Genomic DNA, 22,252 nt, shown 5'->3' with positions numbered 1-22,252 from the left:
TCCAACCTGCTCTTTGCTTACAGTGGGAGGGACTTTGCTCCCCCAGCCCTCGCCTAGAGGGTCAGGGACTGGAGAGATGTGGGAAATGACCGTCAGTGAAGGCTGAGGCAGAGTGGTTGCTGAGTACCTCAGCCTTCTCCATGCCTGTCATTACCATTTCTCCCTCCTCATCCATCAGAGGAGGTATGCTCTCCTTGGCCTTTCTTTTTTGAGCAATGTACCTGTGGAATCCCTCCTTGTTATTCTTTGCATCCCTTGCCAGGCTTAGTTCCATCTGTGCCTTGGCTTCCTGATCCCATCCCTGCACATCCAAACAGCATCCCTGTACTCTTCAGCCATCCTGTTTTTCTGCCCTCCCTTCTTGCTTTCTTACACAGGGGGAGGGAGAGCTCTAGTGCTCTAAGAAAAGCACCCTGAAGAGTTGCCAGCTCTGTTCAGCTCCTTTGTCCCTAAGGCAGTGGTCCAGGGAATCTCATCCACTAAGTCTTTAAATGGTTCCAAGTTTGAGTATTGTTAAATGATGGAGCAGAAAAGCAATCCAGATATTCCCAGGGATTCACTTTTAGGCTAATTTTGTAAATTGAGGAGATGAGGAGCACAGAAAGCAGCTGGACCATAAAGCCCCAGGATCCTGGCTGCTGCTGTGTGTGCCCAGCAGCACCCTGCACCCTCCCAACCCTCATCAAGCTGCCTGTCTTTGCTGCCCACCTCCCCATGCAGTCCCGGGGGCTCATCTCCTCCCTGCCCACCCCAGAGACCAGGAGCCTGTATTTGCAGCTCCTCTAACACACAGAGGGTCTTTCCTGCCCCCTCAGAGCCCACAAGCAGGTGATACCCCCACACTCTCATTTTCAGGATTTTCAGGCAGCTGTGCCTGGATCACAGGGTGAAGATGTCATATGTGGTGGCTCTAAATGTGGAAGGGATGTGATGCTCCACAGCTGTGTTTTTATGTCTTGTTGAGGCTTGAGGGTACCTAGCCCAGGGTCAGGATGATGCTGGGGCTGTCCTCTTCGAGCCAGAGGGAGCTGCCTTTTCTGCTTCTGCTTTTCCTCCGAGCTCTGGGAGCCCCCAGGGACCTGAGTTAATGCAGGGCCTACCTGCTTGCCCCCTCCAGCCACAGCATAAGACCTCTTAGGGGTCAAGAAGTACAAGTTGATTGGCAGGTAATTGCAGGTAATTAATAAAACGGTAAATGACTTTGATTCTAGTTGTTTGTAAGCCATGTGAGTTGAGCACTGTTACCGTGAGAGAGCAGAGGAATCAGAATTAGGGACCAGCCCTGGGGAGGGGTGACAGCCCAGTTAGCATCTTCTCGTGGAGCAGCATGAGAGATTAGAGTTACCCCGGGGAGAACATGTGCCCTGGCCTGTAACCATGATTCTGTGAATTTTGGCTTGGCTTAGGCGGCACTTTACTCTGTCACTACTACAGTGACAGTCCTGGTAAAGGAGGGGCTTTGAAGGGTTGTGTTTGTGACCAGGCATGTGTTAGTTTACATCTCCAAGTGATCAGCACTCAAGGACCAGGTTGGTATCTTTATGCACAAGGAAGACCTCTCATTCCACAGTGGTTGTCCCCAAAATCTGTATTGTCTAAGGCTGCTTGTTAAACGCATGGTTTTCTGTCCTGAGATATGGAGTCACTGAAAAAGGAATAGACGAGGAAGCCCATGATGAAAACAGGTGAAATCAATCATCTAAGATTACCTGATAGCATAGCTTTTGGCCAACTTATTGCTCAGCTTCAAGTGCTAAAATAAGCCACAGATTCATGACACCATCAGGAAACACCTCGCAGCCTCTTTGGGAGGTGATGTGCTGCACATTTGCACCATTCACCCCATTCAGCAACTCAAAAGTTAGTTACGAAGTTGTGAGAAAGGAAATTTGGCTTTGTCCAAAGTAGTAGTTAGAATCCAAATATGCTTCTGGAGTCCCAGCTAGACCAACAGTGCTGGTTGCCTCTCTTTGAGTAGCAAAAATTCTTTTTCTTCCACCTGCATGAGCAGAATTGGGATTGCTCAGTATGTTGCATTGCAAAGGAATGCCTTCCCTCCAGTTGCTAACGCAGGGAAAAATGCACTGTGATCCATTCAGCATTCAGACTTTTTTTTTTTTATGTCATGGTTCAAAAAACTGTCTCGTTACTCAGCAGTCTGGTGGAAATGGAATTTGGATTTCAACTCTCTCTGGATTTGACCCCTACACATGCTGTTTTTTTCCCCTTTTGAAGGGTTGCTGTAAACAACCATACAAGAGCATTGTCCAGAGTGCATGGTTACTCCTGCTGTGGCACTATTGTGTAACTGGAGAGTCCGTGACATGCTGAAACTTGGTTTTAAATAGTCTTATGAAAAATCAAGGCTGCCCATCTGGTACATTTGCCTGCAGGCAGAGCGAATGCCCTCTTCTCTCATGACTCTCGCAATTTATAGGCATTTTGAGTTCAGCTGGTGCTGGATGTACGTGAAAGTAGTGACTTAAACTAAATAGGGTCTGTCAAAGCAAGTGATTATTCTTCAAAGGAGGCAAGTAAACCACAGGAATCAGTCAAATTACAATTTTCTAATTAAGACTTCTGAGAACGTTTGTATGGAAAACTGCCTTTCAGTGGCTCCATCAGCCCTTCATTTTTATTTGTCTTCCACCTTGCAGTTCACAGATGATCCAGATTGGTATAGCTTCTTAGAACCAAGAAGTGGGACACTCTAAAATGTCTTGCAGAGTAAAGGGGAAATGACAGGATGTCTCTGAACTAGACTCAGTGGAGGAAGAGGAAGAAGTTTCTGAAGTTTCTGATCATAGGGTGTTTTACAACAAATAATACAATTATTTAATTACAATAATATTAATATTTATAATTAATAATAATTAATATTAATAATACTATACAATAATAACAAACAAACAATAATCCTCATTGTGTTTACAGGAAAAATCTCCAGAGGAAGTAGACCGTGAATCTACAATGGGTAAAATACCTAAGGCTGAGCTAATAAGCAATTAGTGACACCCAGTTTTACTGATGTGGCTTCTTGTGTTTGCTTTACATGGAATGTGAGAGGATCAGCAGTGACTTTAGTGTCAATGGGTATTGCCTTCACCATTTTTATTTTCATTTTTTTCCTTTTTATGACAGCATTCTGCATGGTTTACCAAACTGCTAATATTGCAATTGGCCTACTGGATAAAACTAGATAAAGCTGCTTATCAACACATTGCATTTAGTTTTAAAAATAGACATTATGAATATCCTTGTGGCAAGGTCTTCCTTTTCTAGGGGGAGTTTACTAGTAATCTTGGATGTAATTCCCTGCAATCTTTTGTCCCTCCTTCACACAGACTCTGCACTGACAGCCGGCCCAGTGGCGTGGTCTCAGCATGCTTGGAGCAAACACACAGCCAGGTGCTGGGCTAGTGAAAATCCCACTGAGTGTCTATTGCTGTACAAAGCTGTGCTTAGGGCAAAGAAAACTTACAGAAATATACAAAACGTATATATAATTCTTCAATGTATGCAATGTACAACACTCTTCAGTGCAGAATGCCAGGCATATCCCCTTTACAGAACGGGTCCCCCCTCTGGGGCAGCCTGCTCATCCTGAATGCTAAATGAGTTTCGGGAAGCACAGCCCGGCAGCGGAGAGTCCTGCCTGCGAGCAGTGGTAGCACTCAGGGCCTGAGCAGCGGCGGCACTCACGGCCTACTCGCTGCTGGCACGGCTGGTCCTGCCATGGGCACCGGCACCCATGGGTGCACAGTTGCCAGTGCACCACAGAAGTCACGGCTCTGAGCAGCAGCGGGTGGTGAAATGCTGTGGTTTCTTCTTTCTCTGAGATTGTATTGCTACACAGTCTCATTTAAAGCACCTCATATGTGGGGAAAGAGGGGGTGGTTTTCCTAGGCTGAAGACACGCACAGGCCTGGGGTCTCACATGGAGCAGTAGCAGTACACCATCTGCTCAGCTCAGCCCTGTGGCTGCTCCCGTGTGGGCCCTCTCCATGGAGTACAGTCCTTCAGGAACAGACTGCTCCAGTGTGGGACCCCACAGGCCACAGTTCCTGCCACGAGCCTGCTCCTGGCAGGGCTCTCCGTGGGCTGCGGCTTTCTTCAGACCACATCCACCTGCACCAGTGAGGGGTTCTTCGTGGGCTGCAGCGTGATCTGCTCAAAGAGAGTCCTCCGTGGCCCACAAGGGGGAGATCTGCTCAAAGACAGTCCTCCATGGCTCACAAGGGGATAACCTGCTCAGCCATGGTCTTCTCCACCGGCTACAGGCGAATCTTTGCTCTGATGCTTGGAGCGCTTCCTGCCCTCCTTCTTCACTGACCTTGGTGTCTGCAAGGTTGTTTCGCTCGTATTTTTCTCACTCCTCTACCACAGAAGCTGTGCCGTGTTCTTTTCCCTTTCTTAACTATGTTATCACATAGTTAATATAAGGGACACGATTTAGTGGGTGATGGTGGTGGTAGGGCGATGGTTGGACCAGATGATCTTGGAGTTCTTTTCAAACATTAATGATTCTGTGATTCTATGGTCACAGAGGTGCCACCAGTGTCACTGATGCACTTGACTTTGGCCAGTGGCAGGTCCATTTTGGAGCTGGGTGGAACTGGCTCTTGTCCAACACAGGGGCAGACACGTCTCTTGTCACAGAGGCCACCTCTTTAGCTCCCCATGCTGTCAATTGCCACATAAACCCAGTACAGCATGTTGGCTTTGCTGCACACGAAGAGCCACTTGTGCCAACTCCAAAATCTCATACCTCTAACGTAGCATCTTGTTAGAAGACCTGATGCATCAGAGTCTCCTGCAGTCACTAGTAGTTGTCTGAAACAGGGACAATGACACATTCAAATGTAAGAATATCCATTGCCGGGACCCTGGTGTCTCTGGGCTAAGAGGGACAAACATGTATGTGGATTAAGAAAACACAGGACCTTTGAGGAAATCTTACATGTCTTCAGGTAGGGCAGAAGTTTGTGTCAGAACAGAGATGGGGACGAGAGCAGTGGAGTGATGTGATGAACTGGAACAGCTAGAACTAAAGTGTCTACCCAGCTATTCTGGTTTCTTATATATATAAAAGTATATATATATATATATTTCCTCCTGCACAGTAGGAATCTCAAGTCATTTTAAAGTGTCTAAATAAGTGCAGCCAGAGAAGAAACAGCAATGAGGTGTGTGTCCAGATGGACAACCTGAGAAAGGATCAAGATCTACCCTGACTGTGCACCCTTGAGGTGAAAAAGGAACAGAGCACATCTACATCTGCCCTTGTCTTGCTGTCAGGGCCTGCCTATATATTTTCCTCTCTTTTACAAAGATGCTTGTCCTCAGGCAAGCATTCAAGGATGCTTTCATTATTACCTGAAAGACTGCAGGGTGTACTTTGCCAAACCTGTGTCTCAGCAGCACTGCCAATGTAAGCAGCCCTTTGTCTTCATCCTACAACTACTCTGTCTTCCTCCTCAGAAGAATTCTGCTGCTAATCAATTTGAATAAATAAACAAATAAATACATACATAAATAAATACATAAATAAAAAGCAACTATGTATGTTTCAGCCAGTCTCCCCACAACCATAGCTTCTCCTATGAACAGGACCAAGAAGGCAGGGGTGTTACCTAAGGTAAGGTGTAAGGGGTGTTAGGTAAGGATGAGGCAGAAAGCCTCTTTCCTCTCCTCCCCACTAACTCCTGTGCTGCGGTGTGCAGCTGAACACTCCTGGCACCACAATGACACCTCTTCTGTCCTCCTCCTTCTCTAAACCCAGAGATGTTCAAGGGACATGCAGTTAGCCATTTCTCCCCACAGGTCTGCACAGAGAGCAAGTGTCAGTATTCGAGCTTTAGGTGCTCCCAGGCTGCTCTCCGCAGTGTGTGCCTGCCCATGCAGGTGGGAGTACCCCCAGGGCTGGCTCCACATGTCACACCCCTTCTGGCAGCCCCGTGAGCTTCAGGGCGAGCTGTTTGTGGCATTGATGGGGAGGCTGTTTCATCAGGGTAGAGGGTGCAATCCCAGAGGTTCCACTTCTGGCACTGCCAAATGACATGACTGCTTCTCTATTTACTGCTTTCCTCCCCTGCCATCACAAAGGTTCATGCTTCTTTCCTACTTATTTTCAAGCTGATGCCTTGTTTGTGTCAAAAGTGTTTTTGTGAATCCTCAGTTACTGTTTAATCCAGCTAATGGTCACCTGCCTCTTTAGCACAGTCACTCTGGGGCCTCTCAGCACAGTTTTGTATATCCTATTCACACACACACTGTTCAAATTACACCCCTTTCTAATCAGGTGCTATTTTCCATGCCATTTTGCAAAAATATACGCATATGCATCCTCACACCTCTCTGTTCCTCTTGCAGAGCATCTAAACCTCAAAGGCACCTTCTCCAGTACTGACATGTTTCCTCCCCACACACTCCTCAAAGTGCATGCCATCAGCTTCCCCACTTGTAGCACTAAAAGTCTACAAGACTCACACTTCATGTTCTTTCTTTACCAGTTGTAACCTGTTAGACTTCTTTGATTTGAAGTTTATCTCCTAATAGCAGCAGCAACTTTTTTGCAGACTGCATTGCATTACTTGATACGATGCATTTGTAGACTCCTTGTTCACAACACTACAAAATTTTATTTACCTTTTCTTTACCCTATTTTAGTTCCCTAACTGGATTGCCAGTTTAATCCGTGCCTTAGAACAAAATGTGCTCTCTCATTCCCCCCTCCCCCCCCCTTTTTTAAATTATTATTAAATTATTATTATTATTTATTTTTTTTTTATTTTAGTACAGTTTTGAGTCTGTAAAAAATGTCTGAGTTTTGTCTTCTCTGTCTGGGAAAAGTGTACTCTGCTCTGGGAATGTGTGCTTTGATTCATTTCAGAAGAATTTCTCAGCAAATGTTGAAGGTTATTATTAGGAACATACCAGATTATTTTGTTTAATCTATTTTATCTCCTTTTCAGAGCACAGTTCATTATCTTTGAACTATCAATTGTTTGTCCCCTCAATTTTCTGTCCATATTAAAATGTGAAGGTTGCAGTTTTTTGTAATTCTCTGCATCAAGTTTCCTCCTGTGAAAGGTCTTTCCTACACCAATCAGCATTATGGAATTACCGGCTCATCCATCCCCACATATGACCTTTAGCTTCAGCCTTATCTGTGGCATTACAAAAGTGACTGGAATGACCAAAAAGCAGCTGTTCTGATTCCTGAGGCCTGGCAGGAGCTGTCCTATCCCCTGCAAAATTCTGGCTTTAGCCTGGGTCTTGCCAGGTCGTACATGGTGCCAGTTGCATTAGGGTTCACCAGTGGGGACATCTCAAAGGCTCAGATTTTAAGAACAGCTCAGATGATGAACTCAAATCAACCTAAATCAAATATACTTTGGATTCTCTAAAATGTGGTGGAGGCAATATCTGCCTTATCTGTGAGGCTGCTCAGAAGAAGAGGATCTCAGCACCAACTGTGCTGAGAAAGAAGAACATTACATCTTCAGAATTTCCTCTCCTTTAGTTAAACAACAGCTTTGGTTCTTGTTCCGCAAGACTCTTTACAATGCCACTGCCAAAAATGCAACCTCTTTCATACTGACCCAGCATTATTGCCGGGCTGTTAGACAAGCACTGCCAAGGACCAGACATCCTGCCCAGGGCTTTCTACAGATGCTCAACAACTTTCTAGATATAGGAGATAATCCCACATGTTAGCTCTATCCATGCATGAAAATGGCCTGGATTTACAGACTGAGATCTTTTGCTGATTGCTAACTCCATCAAAGGAAGAGTTAAGAGTGTAGCTATGACTGTACCATCAGACATTGCTCCATTTTTCCTCTTGGGAAACGCAAAGACAACTGTCCATGGAGAGAAAGCATCCTTTCAAATACAAGGAAGCTATTTACATCCTCAAGCTCTTCACTGTCCTTTCTCTTTCTCTTCATTTCTCATCCCTGGCTGCATGAGAGCTTTTTCCAGGGAGGACACAGTCACACTTTTCCTTTGATATTGTAGTGTCAAAAGTTGCTGCCAGAAATATCACTGTGACGGCCTGAATGTGTTTTGAACACAATCCTTAGCCCCACCTTCAGAAGACCTCTTGCCTGGGTGTGTTGTTCTCAGGATATTTTCCTGCTACAGATGTCTCTGTTTGCACACTTACTTGCAGGCTCAGGAAAGGCTGGGCTGGCTAGCTTTGGGCCTCACTAGTGGACAGGTGTGATCAGACAGCCTGTTCTTCACTCTGACATTTGGCAAGCCCCAGAGCATTAGACAATAACAGTGAGAGGAATTTTTGTAAATAAAGAGCTGAAGTCTGACTTTATGGAGAAATTGCATGACCTGAAGAGCATGCTGATGACAGTCAATGATATAACTCTGTGGTTAGTGCAGGCTGCACAAAGATGTACAGGCACTGACAGAATGAGAGCAGGATGCATACATCGCCCAGGCCATAAAGTCACAGCATCCTGCTGGCTGGTAGGGACCTCTGAAGGTCAACAAATCCAATGCTTTGCTCAGAGTGCCCACGTAACTGTTGTGTTGTGAAGAATGACCTCTTTTCAAAACTATTTCTCAGGGCAGTGCAAAGTCCTACATCATGGAGAAAAAACCACATGAACTAGTATTTGCCAGGGCCACCAAGCTGAAAGATGTCTTTGCGGAAAAGGATGCAGATATCCTGCTGGATAAGAAGTTGTACATGAACCAGCAATGTGACCTTGCTCTAATGAAGACTAATGGTATTCTGGGCTGCACTAGTAAGCATGTTGCCAGCAGGTTGAAGGAGGTGATCCTTCCCCTCTCCTCAGCACTGCTGGAGCCATACCTGGAATTCTGTGTCCAGTTCTGGGGTGCACAGTACAAGAGAGACCTACACGTACTGGAAAGAGTCCAATGTGGGGCCATCAAGATGGTCAAGGGACTGGAGCACATCTATTGTGAGGAGAGGCTGAGGGAGTTGGGACTGTTCAGCCTGGAGAAGAGGAGGCTCCAGGGGCATCTTATCGATGGCAATAAATGCCTGAGGGGATGGTGCAAAGATAATGCAGCCAGACTCTTTTCAGTGATGCTCAGTGACAGAACAAGGGGCAATGGGCATGAACTGAAACACAGGCTGGCCACATTCCCCACAATGTCCTGTTGGGTCCCACAGAACACTTGGTAGAGAGCAGGCTATGGGTCTCTGAGGGTTTTGCAGGGACAGGAGTGTCCCTCTTAGGTTTCTGAACCAAGGCCAGGTCCTGGCCAGGTGTGCCCAGCGCGCATGAAAGACATGAAACCTCTCAGTGCTACCAACAGTCCTGGATGGAGAGACTGATTTGGAGCTGTGCTGCAGAGCAGCAGCAGCAATGGAGCATGTGCAGGCTCTGAAAGCCCCTGGGGAAGCCTGGAAGAGGAGAGGTCTGGCCACCAGCCATGGAAGGTGAGGAGGTGAAGCTGGTGCTGCTGTCCAGGGAACCTGAAGCATGGGCACTGGTCATCCTGTGGTCTGTATTTCTGTGGGCTGACAAAACACTGTTGGAGGAATTGGGCAATAGAGTGCATCCTCCTTCCTGTCCCAAAAAGGCACTGCCATGGTCTCCCAGACCAAACAAGCTGGACAGGGAAAAGGCGCCACCTTCTTCCCAAGTGCTGCTCCGATTGCTCAGGGCAGGCAGAGACCCTGGGGCTGAGCAGCACTGTGTGACCCCATCACCCTGCAGACACTGACTAGGGGATGCTGGGCCCCACTCAGCTCACATCTGAGCTGGGACCCAAGCACTACGTCCATCCCAGCCCAAGGGTCAGCAGGAACTGAACACAAAAAGCTGCCAGGAAAAGTGACGGTGTCCTGTGGTGTCTCCATGGTGGTATCTGGGTGCAACCCCTTTCAGCAAATGGAGACCCAAAGCTTGGGTCAGGAAGCAGCCATGTGTCTTTGCCTTGTGGGTAGCACAAAATCCCTAAGAGCAAGCCAAGTGTTGCTTTTGAGCTCACATGGGGGAGAGATCAGAGACAATACCAAGTTGGGTGGAGCTGTTGACTCCACTGAGGATGGGGAGGCCTTGCAGAGAGATCCTGACAAATGTTGTTGTTGGCTATCACCAACAATATGAAGTTTAACAAGAGTAAGTGCCAGATTCTGCACTTGGGAAGGGGCAACTCTGGCTATACATACAGTCTGGGGGACAAGATGCTAGAGAGCAGCCCCAAAGAAAGGGATCTGAGGGTTTTGATCGACAGCAAGCTGTTAACCCAGGACAGTGGTCACGGCACAGAGCCTGACAGAGTTCAAGAAGTGTTAGGACAGTGTTCTCAGACACAGTCTGATTTTATTTTATCTTTTTTTGGGGTAGTCCTTTGGGGACTAGGAGTTGCACTCAATGATCCTTGTGGGTCCCTTCCACCTCAGACATTCTATGATACAAACATCTGGAGGCCACTCTCTTCTTTTAGACTCACTGCAGCACAATGTATTCTTTTAGAAAGGCAACATCAACTAACCCCTGAATACCAATCTGCCTGTAACACTCTTATGGAAAAGGGCCACACAATCCAATAACTAATTTATTCTTTAATCGTTTAGATCACCTTCATAGAATCGTAGAATCTTGGGTTGGAAGGGATATTAAAGATCATCTAATTCCCCTCCTTTGTCTCGCCATGATCAGGGACACCTCCCACCAGACCAGGTTGCTCAAAGACCCATACAACCTGGCCTTGAACACTTCCAGAGACGGGGCATCCAGAGCTTCTTTGGGCAACTCGTCCAAGTGCCTCACTGCCCACAGAGTAAAAAATGTCTTCCTTACATCTATTGTAGATCTACCCTCTGTTATGAAGTCTGCCTGGAGCCTTCTCTTCTCCAGGCTGAACATCCCCAACTCCCTCAGCCTGTCTCCGTAGGAAGGGTGCTCCAGACCCTTCATCAACTCTGTGGCCTCCTCTGGATTCATTCTAATACATCCATTTCCTTCTTGTGTTGGGGGCCTCAGAGCTGAACGCAGCGCTCCAGGTCGGGTCTCACGAGAGCAGAACAGAGGGGGACAATCACCTCCCCAGCCCTGCTGGCCACACTGCTTTTGATGCAGCCAGGATACAGTTGGCTTTCTGGGCTGCAAGCACCCAGTGTTGGCTCATGTTCAGCTTCTTGCCAACCAACACCCCCAGGTCCTTCTCCTCAGGGCTGCTCGCAATCCATTCTCTGCCCAAGCTCTCTTTATCCTTGCATTGACCCAGCTCATATTCAAGTCCTTGCACTTGGCCTTGTTGAAACCCATGATGTTCACACAGGCCTACCTCTCACCCCTATCCAGGTACTTCTGGATGGCATCCCTTCCCTCCAGCTTGTCATCCCTTCCCACACAGCTTGTTGGCATCAGCAAACTTGCTGAGGGTGCACTCAATCCCACTGTTCACGGCACCGACAAAGATGTTAAACGGCACCGGTGCCATATTTGCAAGCAGCACAAAGTGTATTTCCTCCTGCTCTGGACAGAATCACGTAGGGCCAAGAGGCCTAAGCTTTGGAGGTCTCTTCAGATCTCCTGGATCTTAGGTGCAAGTCTGAGCTGCTTGACAGATGTGCCTTTTGTACACTTGACAATCTGCCAGTGGTTGTGGTCATCACACAACATTTCTGCTTCACTGGCAGTTTTTCCATCTCCTTGGCTGGGTCACCAGTTGCTCCAGCATGTAGCTTCTAGTCAGCAACAGGCCTCAGTTGCCCCTTCCTTTAGTCACACTCTTGTCTGCCTTTGTGTTCGTCTGTGCTTTTATTTCCCTGATTGGGCGTCCTGAGAAGCTGCACACAGGTGTGCTGTGATCTCAATGAAGCTCTAGTGTGGGTGCCACCAATACCTGCCTTCCTCATGGGGCTTTCTCTGCCAGTCCTTCCAGAGGCTTCCACACACAGCTGTTACCTTTCATGTTTCCTAGCAATCACCAGAGCCCAGAACCGCTCCCACTGCAAGAGGCTTGAGGAGGTCTCTACTCCACCCCACTGGCTCGGCACGTGGTCGGCACTGAAGTTAGACCTGGAGGCTTGGGGTCGTGCTCACTCAGGTCTTGAAATCCTCTGAGCCCCGGGGCCCCACAGCCTTGCTGGACAGCCACTCCCTCCAGCGCTTAATGATCCTTGTGACTTTGTTTCCCTTATATTCAGCCTGAGCCTGTCCAGTTTCACCTGATGCTACTGTCCCCCGCTCTCTCACCAGGCACTGCTGTGAAGAGCCGGGCCCCGTTTCCTTGGTCCCTTCCCCAAAGGCACCAGAGCGTGCTGTTAGGTGCCCCTAAACCTCTTCTGGGCCGTGCTGAACCAGCCCTGGCTGCACAGAGCTTCCCCACAGGGCCCCTCCAGCTTCCCCGTGTGTCTCCTGCCCGCGACCCTACAAAGGATGCAGTGCCTGGATGAGGCGTGATGGGTGCTGAGCAGAGGGCAGCATCCCCCCTGCTCTCCCCAGCGAGTAAAGACAGACCGGAGAAAATCCCTGGGAGCAAGCAGAGGGCTGACTTCCAGCCAGCGGGGGAGGAAGCAGGGGAGCCCAGATGGCTGGCCATCAGTGCTGGAGCGTGAGGAGGACTGGAGGGACTGTGCGCTGCAGCCTCAAAGGCAGGCCCGAGCTTTTATCGAACGGACACTCTTGCTGTATGTGCTTGAAGATGTATGCCGGAGCCAAGGTGACCTGGATGGGGCCCTGGGAAGGCACAGCCAAGGCCCCCCTGACTGGTGGGGAACACCGATGCCAAGGACAAGACAAAAGCTGGGGGCATGGAGTGGACCCGAACATTACAGGAGGCCTCAGAATCTGGGGCCAGAGAGCTGCCGGGGTGAGGATGGTCCATTATGATATATATATATATTGTTTAGCATGTTAGTATTGTTTAGCATGACATCAGATGGTATAGAATACCCCTTTGGCCAGTTTGGGTCAGCTGTCCTGGGTCTGTCCCCTCCCAGCTCCTGCTGCACCCCCAGCCTGCTCACTGGCAGGACAGAGTGAGAAGCTGAAAAGTCCTTGGCTTGGTGTAAGCACTGCTCTGCAACAATTAAAACATCAGCATATTATCAGTGCTCTTCTCATCCTAGTCCAAAACATAGCACCCTACCAGCTACTAGGAGGAAAATTAACTCTGTCTTAACTGAAACCAGGACACAAGGACAAGACAAAAGTTGGGGGGCATGGAGTGGACCCGAACATTACAGGAGGCCTCAGAATCTGGGGCCAGAGAGCTGCCGGGGTGAGGATGGTCCATTATGATATGTCCTACGGGTGGCTGGTGGCGTCTCCAAGCGATGGGCTGTGATGTCTGTGTGCAATGGATTGTGACTGCGTGGCCCTCACTGCTTATACGCAGGCGCAGAGGCCCACCCCGCTGGCTAGAGCCCGCACTCCGGCTGAGCGTTTACGTGAGGTCTGGAGTGAGGAGCAAGGTCGGCCTTGGTGCTGGAGTCGTGCCCTGGGAGTTGCTGCAGCAGCTCTCAGTGCCCTTCCCAGAGCCATCAGAGCTTCTCCCGCGGTCCTGCCTCGTTCGCGCCGTCGGGAGACCCAAGAGGAGCGCTCGCAGCAGCAGAGGTGAGCACTGCAGGGACACCTCCCCCTGGGCAGCTGGAAGGGTTTCCTCCCTGAGGGAGCTGCACAGCTCTTCCAGCAGCCCCCACATCAGCCGATGACCATGGCCTCTTCTTTGCCTTTTGCAGGGTGACACCTGCTGCTGCAGCGCCAGTGAGGAGGAGCAGCCCCTCATCCCCTGCTCCACCCAGCCCACTACCGCAGCTGGAGAGCATGGCCACGGCGCTGGACAGTCGCTGCCCCATTTGCCTTGACACCTGGGACAACGCCAGCTATGTGATGCCATGTCTCCACCAATTTTGCTTCCGATGCATCCAGCAGTGGGTGGACAACAAGCCCGAGTGCCCCCTCTGCAAGAGGAGAGTCAGCTCCATCATGCACTCGGTGCAGGCCGATGACAGCTTCGAGGAGCTCGTCATCCCACCACCTGCAGAGGCACCGCTCATCGCCCAGCATGCAGAGAGTGTTCCCGGCCGCCCAGCCACGCGCAGACTCCGTCGCCCAGCAGCCTCCCGACCACAGGCTGCAGGACCGGTGCCTACAGCTCCTGTGGGCGGCCTCCACCCCTACATCTGGGCCTCCCTCTTCCGCCTGCACCCAGAGATGCTGCAGCCCCTGCTGCCCTGGCTGTGCCAGGAGCTGGGACGACTCTTGGGGGCTGATGGCAGGGAAGCCACCGCAGCGCTGAACTTGGTCATCTCCAGCCTGTGCTTCCTTGGCCTCGACCAGGAGGCCCTGACCCTGCTCATACGCACCTCCCTGCAAAGCCACGCACGCAGCTTTGTGCAGCGTCTCATCAACATCACCGTGCAGCGATGCAGCAGGGAGGCCCACCAGCTGCTGGGCCTGGGGAGCTCCCGTGCTGCTGGGGAACAGGAGGGCAACCCCGCAGCAGCCCCAGGCCCTGCAGCCTCCCCAGCAGGGACTCCTGCCCACAGCCTAGAGCCCTCCAGCAGCCCCAGTGGAACCAACGCGGAGGACCTCCCAGGCACCTCCACTGCTGCCCTTCAAGGGGGTCCCGGCCACCCCCCATCCAGCCCGGTTCCTGTCCCCAGGAACCAAGAAGAGCCCCAGGAGGAGCCACCGGAGGCTGCGGCGGGGCCCTCCACAGCACAGCAGAGCAGGGACCGTCCACAAAGGGGGCCCCGGCGAGCCCCGAAGAGGAGGGCCCCCACCTCCCAGGCCTCTGCACCGCCAGCCAAGAAGAGGCCACTCCGCCGGCAACACTAGGACAGTGCCCCAGGAGCTGGCAAAAACAGGGCCCCGCCAGCAGACGGGGCACATGCCGGCACCTAGGAGCACCGGAAGGCCCTCAGGAAATAAATCTGTACAACGTAGAAAATAAAGCCATTTTATAAATATAAAAAGTCTCAGTGTAGCTAACAATTTATTTGGAGTTGCCATCCCCACCCCTGCCGCCGTCTCCCCCTCTTCCTGCTGCTGTGCCCACCGCGTCCTCGCATGCCCGCTATGAGGTCTGGTGGCATTGGGGCACGGCGATGCCGCCCTTTGCCAGGAGGGCTGAGCTGTTCGTCTTGGTGCTTCCCTCCCCAGGTGCCCGGCACCACTGCTTTGCTCCCCCTGAAAGCGCGTGCTGTGCTGCTCAGCTGCAGGCCTGCAGCTCTTCAGCTGCTCCCAGAGAGAGGTTTGCAGCCAAGGGGTGACTGGGGCCAGCCCGTGCCCATGCCCATCGCCCCAGGCCTGGCCTCCTGCTCAGCGCCCCCTGTGCCCCTGCGCCTCGGGGCTCTGCCCTCCTGCCAGCCTGCCCTGCTGGGCACGGCCTGGCCATGGTGGCGCCCAGATCCCCGGTGTGCAGAGTCACGGCCTGGTGCTGCTGCTGGCTGCAGGAAGCCAGGGCTGTGCCCTGCCCACACAGGAACCCCGAGCAGGTCAACAGGGGGAAAGGCAGATCTCTGCACCTGGTGAGGAACAGCCCCAGGCACCAGCAGTTGCTGGGGTTGCCCAGCCAGAGAATAGCTTTGCAAAGAACTTCCTGGAGTACTAGTGGACCCCACATTGAATATGAGCCACAAATCAGCCCTTGCTACAGGGAATGCTAATCGTGTCCTGGGTTGCATTAAGCAAAGCATTGCCAACAGGTTAAGGGAGGCTATCCTTCCCCTCTGCCCAGCACTCCACACTTAAGTACTGTGTCCAGTACTGGACTCCCCAGTGTGAGATATGGTCACACTGGGTGTTGTCAACATAGGGCCACTTAGGTGATGAAGAGCCTGGAGCACCCCTCCTCTGAGGAAAGGCTGAGAGAGCTGGGACTGTTCAGCCTGCAGAAAACAAAACTCGGGGGGATCTGATCAACATCAGTAAATACCTGAAAGTAATGTGCAGAATGGGTGGAGCCAGGTTCTTTTTAGTGGTGCCCAGTGCCAGGGCAGTATGCAATGGGCGAAAACAGGAACTCAAGAGGTTCCTCTTGCATGTCAGCAAGAACTTGGTGATCTTCAAGGTCTTTTTCCAGACTTGATGATTCTATGAACTTCTTTACTGTGCCAGTGACCCAGCACTTGCACAGGTTGCCCAGAGAGGCTGTGGAGTCTCCCTCCTTCAAAACTCATCTGGATATGATACTCAGCAACATGGTCTGGGTGGTCCTGATTGGGCAGGGATTTTTTACCTGATGACCTCCAGAGATCCCTTCCAACCTCAATTCAAAAGGATCAATTCTTTGATCCTTTTACTCTCTGACAAATCCCATCCTAGTTACAGGTGTAGCACTAAGGGGTAGGCTGTGTTTTGTGTAAGTCATTCAGTACATTCATTCACACTGAAAGCGTGTGCTGTGCTGCTCAGCTGCAGGCCTGCAGCTCTTCAGCTGCTCCCAGAGAGAGGTTTGCAGCCAAGGGGTGCCCAGGTTCAACAAGTCCACATGCAAGGTGCTGCACCTGGGTCGGAGCAATCCCAGACATGAGGACAGGCCGGGAGAAGAGCTCAGTGAGAGCAGCCCAGCAGAGAAGGACTTGGGGGTTCTGGTGGATGAGAAGCTCAACATGAGCCAGCAGTGTGTGCTTGCAGCCCAGAAGGCCAACTGCGTCCTGGGCTGCATCAACAGAGGGGTGGCCAGCAGGGGAGGAAGGCGATTGTCCACCTCTGCTCTGCCCTTGTGAGGCCCCACTTGGAGTGCTGCGTCCAGGTCTGGGGCCCCTAGCACAAGAAGTACATGGACCTGTTAGAGTGTGTCCAGATGAGATTCATGAAGATGATCAAAGGGCTGGAGCACCTCTCCTGTGAAGAAAGGCTGAGGGAGGTGGGGATGTTCAGCCTGGAGAAGCCTCAGGGGTGACCTAATTGCAGCTTTTCAGTTCTTAAAGGGGGCTTGTAAAAAAGATTGAGAGCAACTTTATGCTCTGGCAGACAAAGACTGAACAAAGGGAGTTGGACTTGATGTTCCTTGTGGGTCCCTTCTATGATTCTAAGGGGGAATAGTTTTAAACTAAAATAAGGAAGATTTAGATTAGATGTTAGAAAGAAATTCTTTGCTCAGAAGGTGGTGAGGCACTGGCACAGGTTGCCCAGAGAAGCTGTGGATGCTCCATCTCTGGAGGTGTTCAAGGCCAGGTTGGATGGGGCCTTGAGCTGGTCTGGTGGGAGGTGTCCCTGCCCATGGCAGGGGGGTTGGAACTGGATGGTCTTTAAGATCCCCTCTAACCCAAAGCAGTTCTGTGGTCCCATGATTCTATGAATATCAGGTGGCAGAAGTGAGAGTGTCTTGTTACCAAATACACACCCTGGAGCTAGAAACCTTACTGAAAATCACGGTTTCAGAACCTGGTCCTGGGATGCAATGGTAGACAGGTATGTATGGGGGATTTTTGTATCATGTGCATGGGGAGAGGCAATCTGGTGACCAGGCCTGGTGCCATCAAGTCAAGCTGTGGGCAGTGATGACCACCTGCAGCACAGGGATCCTGGCAGGCCAGGCACCCAGGAACTAAGGATAAACCAAAACCCAGCTTTCTCTTTTAAAACCCAGGCAAGGTACTGGTGTTACAAAGTGCAAGTGTCTTATTTCACTTCTTAGACAGAGTCTGGTTCCTTGCTGGGCTCATTCCTCACACGGGCTTGGTCATCAGAGCAGGGCCTGGGTAAGGGGTTCCCTGCTCACAGGCTGCTAACAAGGAAAGAAATAAAGGGAGGGAGCTTGTCCTGCATTGCTACTCCTCCCTCTTGTTTCTTCTACTTTCTTCTGTGCTGCCACTGAAAAAGTCTGAGAGATAATAATGCCAAACTCTTAAGGCTGAGGTCCTGTGAGAAGCATGCACAATGCCCTGAAGCTCAGCACCTGAGGCTGGGTGTCATACAGGACTCTTGGCCACTCACACTTAACAGCTTAGCAAGCAGAAAGGGCTGGATCCCACATACACAGTGGGTAGTTATTTCTGAACACTGGAATTTGCAGCTGAAAAAAACAGAACCACTGCTTCCAGAAAAGCAAATGAAGGAAGCACTCCTTCATTTTGTAGTCATTCTCACAGTAGACAGTGGAGTAGATTATTTTCTGCTTTTGGTGAGAATACCATATACAATTCTGCTTGATTTTCACCAAATTGAGATGAGACAACCTTTTCCCTTGAAAAGCAGCTCCTTCTTATATCCACATTGGATGTGGTTTCTTCTTACTTCTGTCAGGTGCTATTTGTCTGTCTGTTTGTTTGTTTGTCCACCCACACAGAAGTTGATTTTGCCCAGAGCAGGCCTGCAGTTCTATAACTAATCCGTAGTGAGATGTTTCTAGCCCTTGTTTTCAGGGCCAGCCTGCACCCTATTGCTGGCTTGGCCATCTCTTCACTGTACTGTCTGCCCTCACTTCTTGGGCTTCTGCTTTCCTGAGGTCTGTACTGTCCTTTGCTCTTGGTATCAGCTTTGTGGTAGTGTCCTAAATATGTTCTCTACACTGAATAACGAGTTTTTACAGCCATCTGTATGCACCTGTATGCTATCTGCTATGGTTGTGCCCTACCAGGATAAGCAAAACAGCAGAGCCACAGCCACCTGATCCGCAGCAAAAGCACCAAGAAAAGTGAAAGCACAGCTCCAGGCAGGCCAAGGAAAAGCTGAGGCAGCGGAAGGCTGGCCAGCCACACCTCAGTCACCCTGCAGACTCAGTACAAAGGCTGTCATCTGCTACTAGCCCGGGTCAGGGTGCTGCTACGCCACAGGGTATGGAGACAAGGAGAGGAGAAACAGCAAGACTTGGGTCTGCGGAGGAGCAGCAGCACGAGCCTCTCTGCGCGTGAGCACCGTAAAGTGCATGCGCACTGCCTCCCTGCCCTCAGGTTAACTCATGCCAAGCGCAAGCGCACTGACCCTCCCTCAGCGCTCACCCCAAGCAGCGCCAGGTGCAGGTGCAATGCCCCTCACCCTGCAGCGCCAGGCGCAGGCCGCAGCGCAGGCCCCGTGCCAGTGCCAGTGCCCCCCTTGCTTTGGGGGCCTCAACACTCCCAACCCCCACTTCAGGGCACCTGAAAGGTTCCCTGACACTCTGCGGCTTCCCCCCCCTCATCCCTTCCCTGCGTAAATGCCCCCAAACACCTCAGCCTCTGTCCCAGGGGCCAAAAATACCCTAAAACTTGCTGCAAGGCCCCATTTATACCCTCCCCCCCACACACACACACAGTGGAAGTATCCCCAGTGTTTCCCAATCCTGCCCAGGGACCCAGACATCTCCCAGACCTTGCCATGGGGGCCAAAAACACTGCCCCAAAGCTTTCAACAAACTTTAAACATCCTCAAACTCTGTGCCATACTTACTGGTTCAGAGAGACCCCGTACCCTGAACAGTTTTCCTCAAAGAGCCCCAAATCCGTCCCAACCCCCCACACACACCTCACTTCAGGACCCCTAGAGACCTCCCCAAAATCCTACCACAGGGCCCTGAACCCTGCCACAAAAGCTCCCAGAAACAAGGAAAGCCACACACCCTGTCCTAATGCTCCTGAAGACCCCAAACCTGCTTTATGCCCAAAACACAAAAAGTGTGCCCCAGGAACCCAGATAGTTTCAACCAACCCCTCTATGCAGATGCCCACAGCCACCTAAGGACCTCAAACCCTGACCAAAATTCCCCCGAGATCCTCAGAACTGCACTAGGTCACCCAAACACCTGATTCAGGTCCCTGAAAGATGTTTCCCAGCCCCTAATCATATTCTGACATCCCTCCAAAACCCTCAAATCATGCCAAAATGCTTCATTAAAACCTGTCAGAAAACTGCTAGGTTCCTGAAACACCCTTATAACCTGCTTCAGACCTCAAAGACCTCAAAGTCATCAGTCCTTATACCTTGCTCAACTGCCACCAAGGAGCTCCAAACCCTGCCCCAGAGGTCCCCGAACACCCAGTGATCTGTCCCAAGGGACCCCACTGCCAAACACTGCCCCCTTGGTGCCCAAACACTGGCAAAAATGAGAGACACCAAACATCCCCACACCTGTCCAAAAGCTCCAAATAAGCAAACCCTCCCAGCCCCCCCAAACCATCCATCCCCAGGTGTGCAAAGGTCCCAAACCATGTACAGGTACCTCCAGAGATGCCCAAACCTGCCCTTGGTTGCTGAATGACATCTGCCCACCCCAAAGGCCCCAAAACACTCCTGAAACTCAACCTCAATCAGCTCCAAACTTGCTTCAGGACTTCCAAACACCTCCTAGTTCTACCTCAGGGTCCCTAAAGAACAACAAAATCTCTTCAAAACTCTCACCAGTCGCTTAACTACCTCGGGACCCTCCAACGCCTTTCTCTGATCCTGTCCAAACCCTGTCTGGCCTGGGTTTCCTGCTCTCCTGGGCCACTCACACCAACCCTGACATCCCACACCTATGTCTCCGCACAGATGCACCACAGGAAGGGGCTCACAGCGATGGTGTGCTACCAGCCCATGGATTTGCCTCAGAGGACCAGGCCCCATGGTTCTCAGTGAAGAGGAACTAGTTGGGCACAGTCTTCATAGTCAAGAGGAGCAGCCCCCATGGCACTGAGCTCTGTGGAGCAGCCTGAGATTGGAAGTCCTGCAGCACTTGAGGGACAGGCATCAGGGGAGTGTCTAATGGTATGAAACCCAGAACCACACTCATGTTGTGGAAGGGTGGTGGAACAGCTCCCCATGTGGCACAATGTCCCCCATCCCCACCACATTGGAAAATCAGTGTGCTTTCTTGGTGCAAAGGAAGGCACCAACTCAGAAGAGGCAGAAAGTGTTGCTGCCCCTTGGTTGGGGCAGGTAAGGGCCAAGGTGATGAAGAGTGCACGGCAGGGCAGGGAAGGGGAGGAGAATCACTGGTCATGGAAGAGCTCCCTGTTCAAACAGAGGGGGCACTGCTTTGGCCACAGGAGCCATCAGCACAGAGGCAGCACAAGGGAGCCCCAGAAAGCCTGGGGACAATCAGCAGAGGAGCAGCTTTTGCCTGCCTCCCCTTCTCCTTAGGTGGTGGGACCAGTCAGGCATCCAGGGTCCCCCGGAGAGCTTCAGGACACCGGCCTGCAAGTGGCATGCAGCCCCACGCCCCCATGAGGCCACCCACTGCCTCCAGGAGAGGAGGCTGTTTTGGGGACCTGCCCAGCTGTGGGTGGACGGGCCACCTCCTCCCTGGGTGCCACCAGGAGGCTGAGGTACTTTGGCTCATGGCCTGCCTGTCTCGTGAGGTGCAGCCCACTTAAGCAGCTCCGAGTTCGCTTGGCTCGTCAGTGCTGCCACCAGGCACTACCCCTCAGCTAGCCCTCCTCTGCCCCTCCATGTCTCTCAGTTGCACACCTCATGCTCCAGGGAAAACAGCCCCTGAAGGTGTCCCTCCCTAACACCCCACTAATTTCCTGCACGGCCCTTCACAACTTGTTTGGTGAGAGGAAAGTAGGCTGAGGTGAGGCCATACGACAGGCTCAGTGGCACCTCTTGCACCTTCTTCCCCTCCATGTTTCCTCAGTGCCAGAGAAAACCTTCACGAAGGCCATCTGATTTCCCATTCTCTGTGGAGCACGATGTGCAGCCACCTCCAAACAGAAGAGGCACAGAGATCTGTGAAAGAAGGAGCCAGTCAGTGAACCCAAACCAAATGTTACACCTGAGTATGTGCATATTCATCTGTCAGTTGGGGAACTTAATATCTTTTCCTTCATAACACATTTCTTGTTTGTGACTAATTTCTATGCAATATTCTTCATCCTTCCTTCACTTCCCATCCTGTGGGTCTGTTAACACTGTGCTCGATGATTTATGAGTATGACATAGCAGATGCCACCTTTTTAGCATGGCTGGCTGTGGTCCTGGGTGGCTCCTAGTCACAGAGGGGATGTTGATGAGGCTCAGAAGCTCTTTGCGAAGAGAAGTCAGGACTTTAATGGGCTTGTTTTCTCTCTTCAAGATTTCTTCACTCATGCCTGATGTTTTTATGCTATTGCCTCTCTCCCCAGACAGGGAGAGGAAGCCTTATCTGTTCCTGACACTCTTTATCTTGTTTTTGACCTTGTCATTATATGCATATTCAGGAAGTTCCTTATTTGTAGTTTCTTGTGGTTATCTTCTGGCAACTTTCAGTTACTTGAATGTCTGCCTTCTGCACCTGCACCCATCTTTGCCCCTTTGCTGATCAGATTGTTCTCATGCTCAGCTACCGCAGGTCTGGCTCTACCATCACAGCATTATAAAGGTTGTGGGTACTGCTTGTGTTACACTAGCTGAGT

General features: G+C 51.0%; 1 protein-coding gene across 1 annotated transcript; it reads left to right on the top strand.

The window, feature by feature from the left end:
- Positions 1-13,052: 13,052 nt before the first annotated feature.
- Positions 13,053-15,803, top strand: LOC310889006 (uncharacterized protein). The gene is made up of 2 exons (XM_083815948.1): positions 13,053-13,565; positions 13,691-15,803. The coding sequence occupies exons 1-2, from the start codon at positions 13,309-13,311 to the stop codon at positions 14,790-14,792; spliced, it is 1,359 nt and encodes a 452-aa protein (XP_083672074.1). The 5' UTR covers positions 13,053-13,308; the 3' UTR covers positions 14,793-15,803.
- The last annotated feature ends 6,449 nt before the right edge of the window (positions 15,804-22,252 follow it).

Source organism: Anser anser, assembly GCF_964211835.1.
Source record: "Anser anser genome assembly, chromosome: Z".
NCBI lineage: Eukaryota > Metazoa > Chordata > Aves > Anseriformes > Anatidae > Anser > Anser anser.
The sequence above is the reverse complement of the archived record's forward strand: the minus strand, read 5'-3'. Positions and strand labels throughout refer to the sequence as shown.

Coding starts and splice junctions, on each gene's coding strand:
- LOC310889006 (XM_083815948.1), top strand. CDS start 13,309: ATGGATTGTGACTGCGTGGCCCTCACTGCTTATACGCAGGCGCAGAGG. Junction 13,566..13,690: donor GAGCGCTCGCAGCAGCAGAG/GTGAGCACTGCA, acceptor TGCCTTTTGCAG/GGTGACACCTGCTGCTGCAG.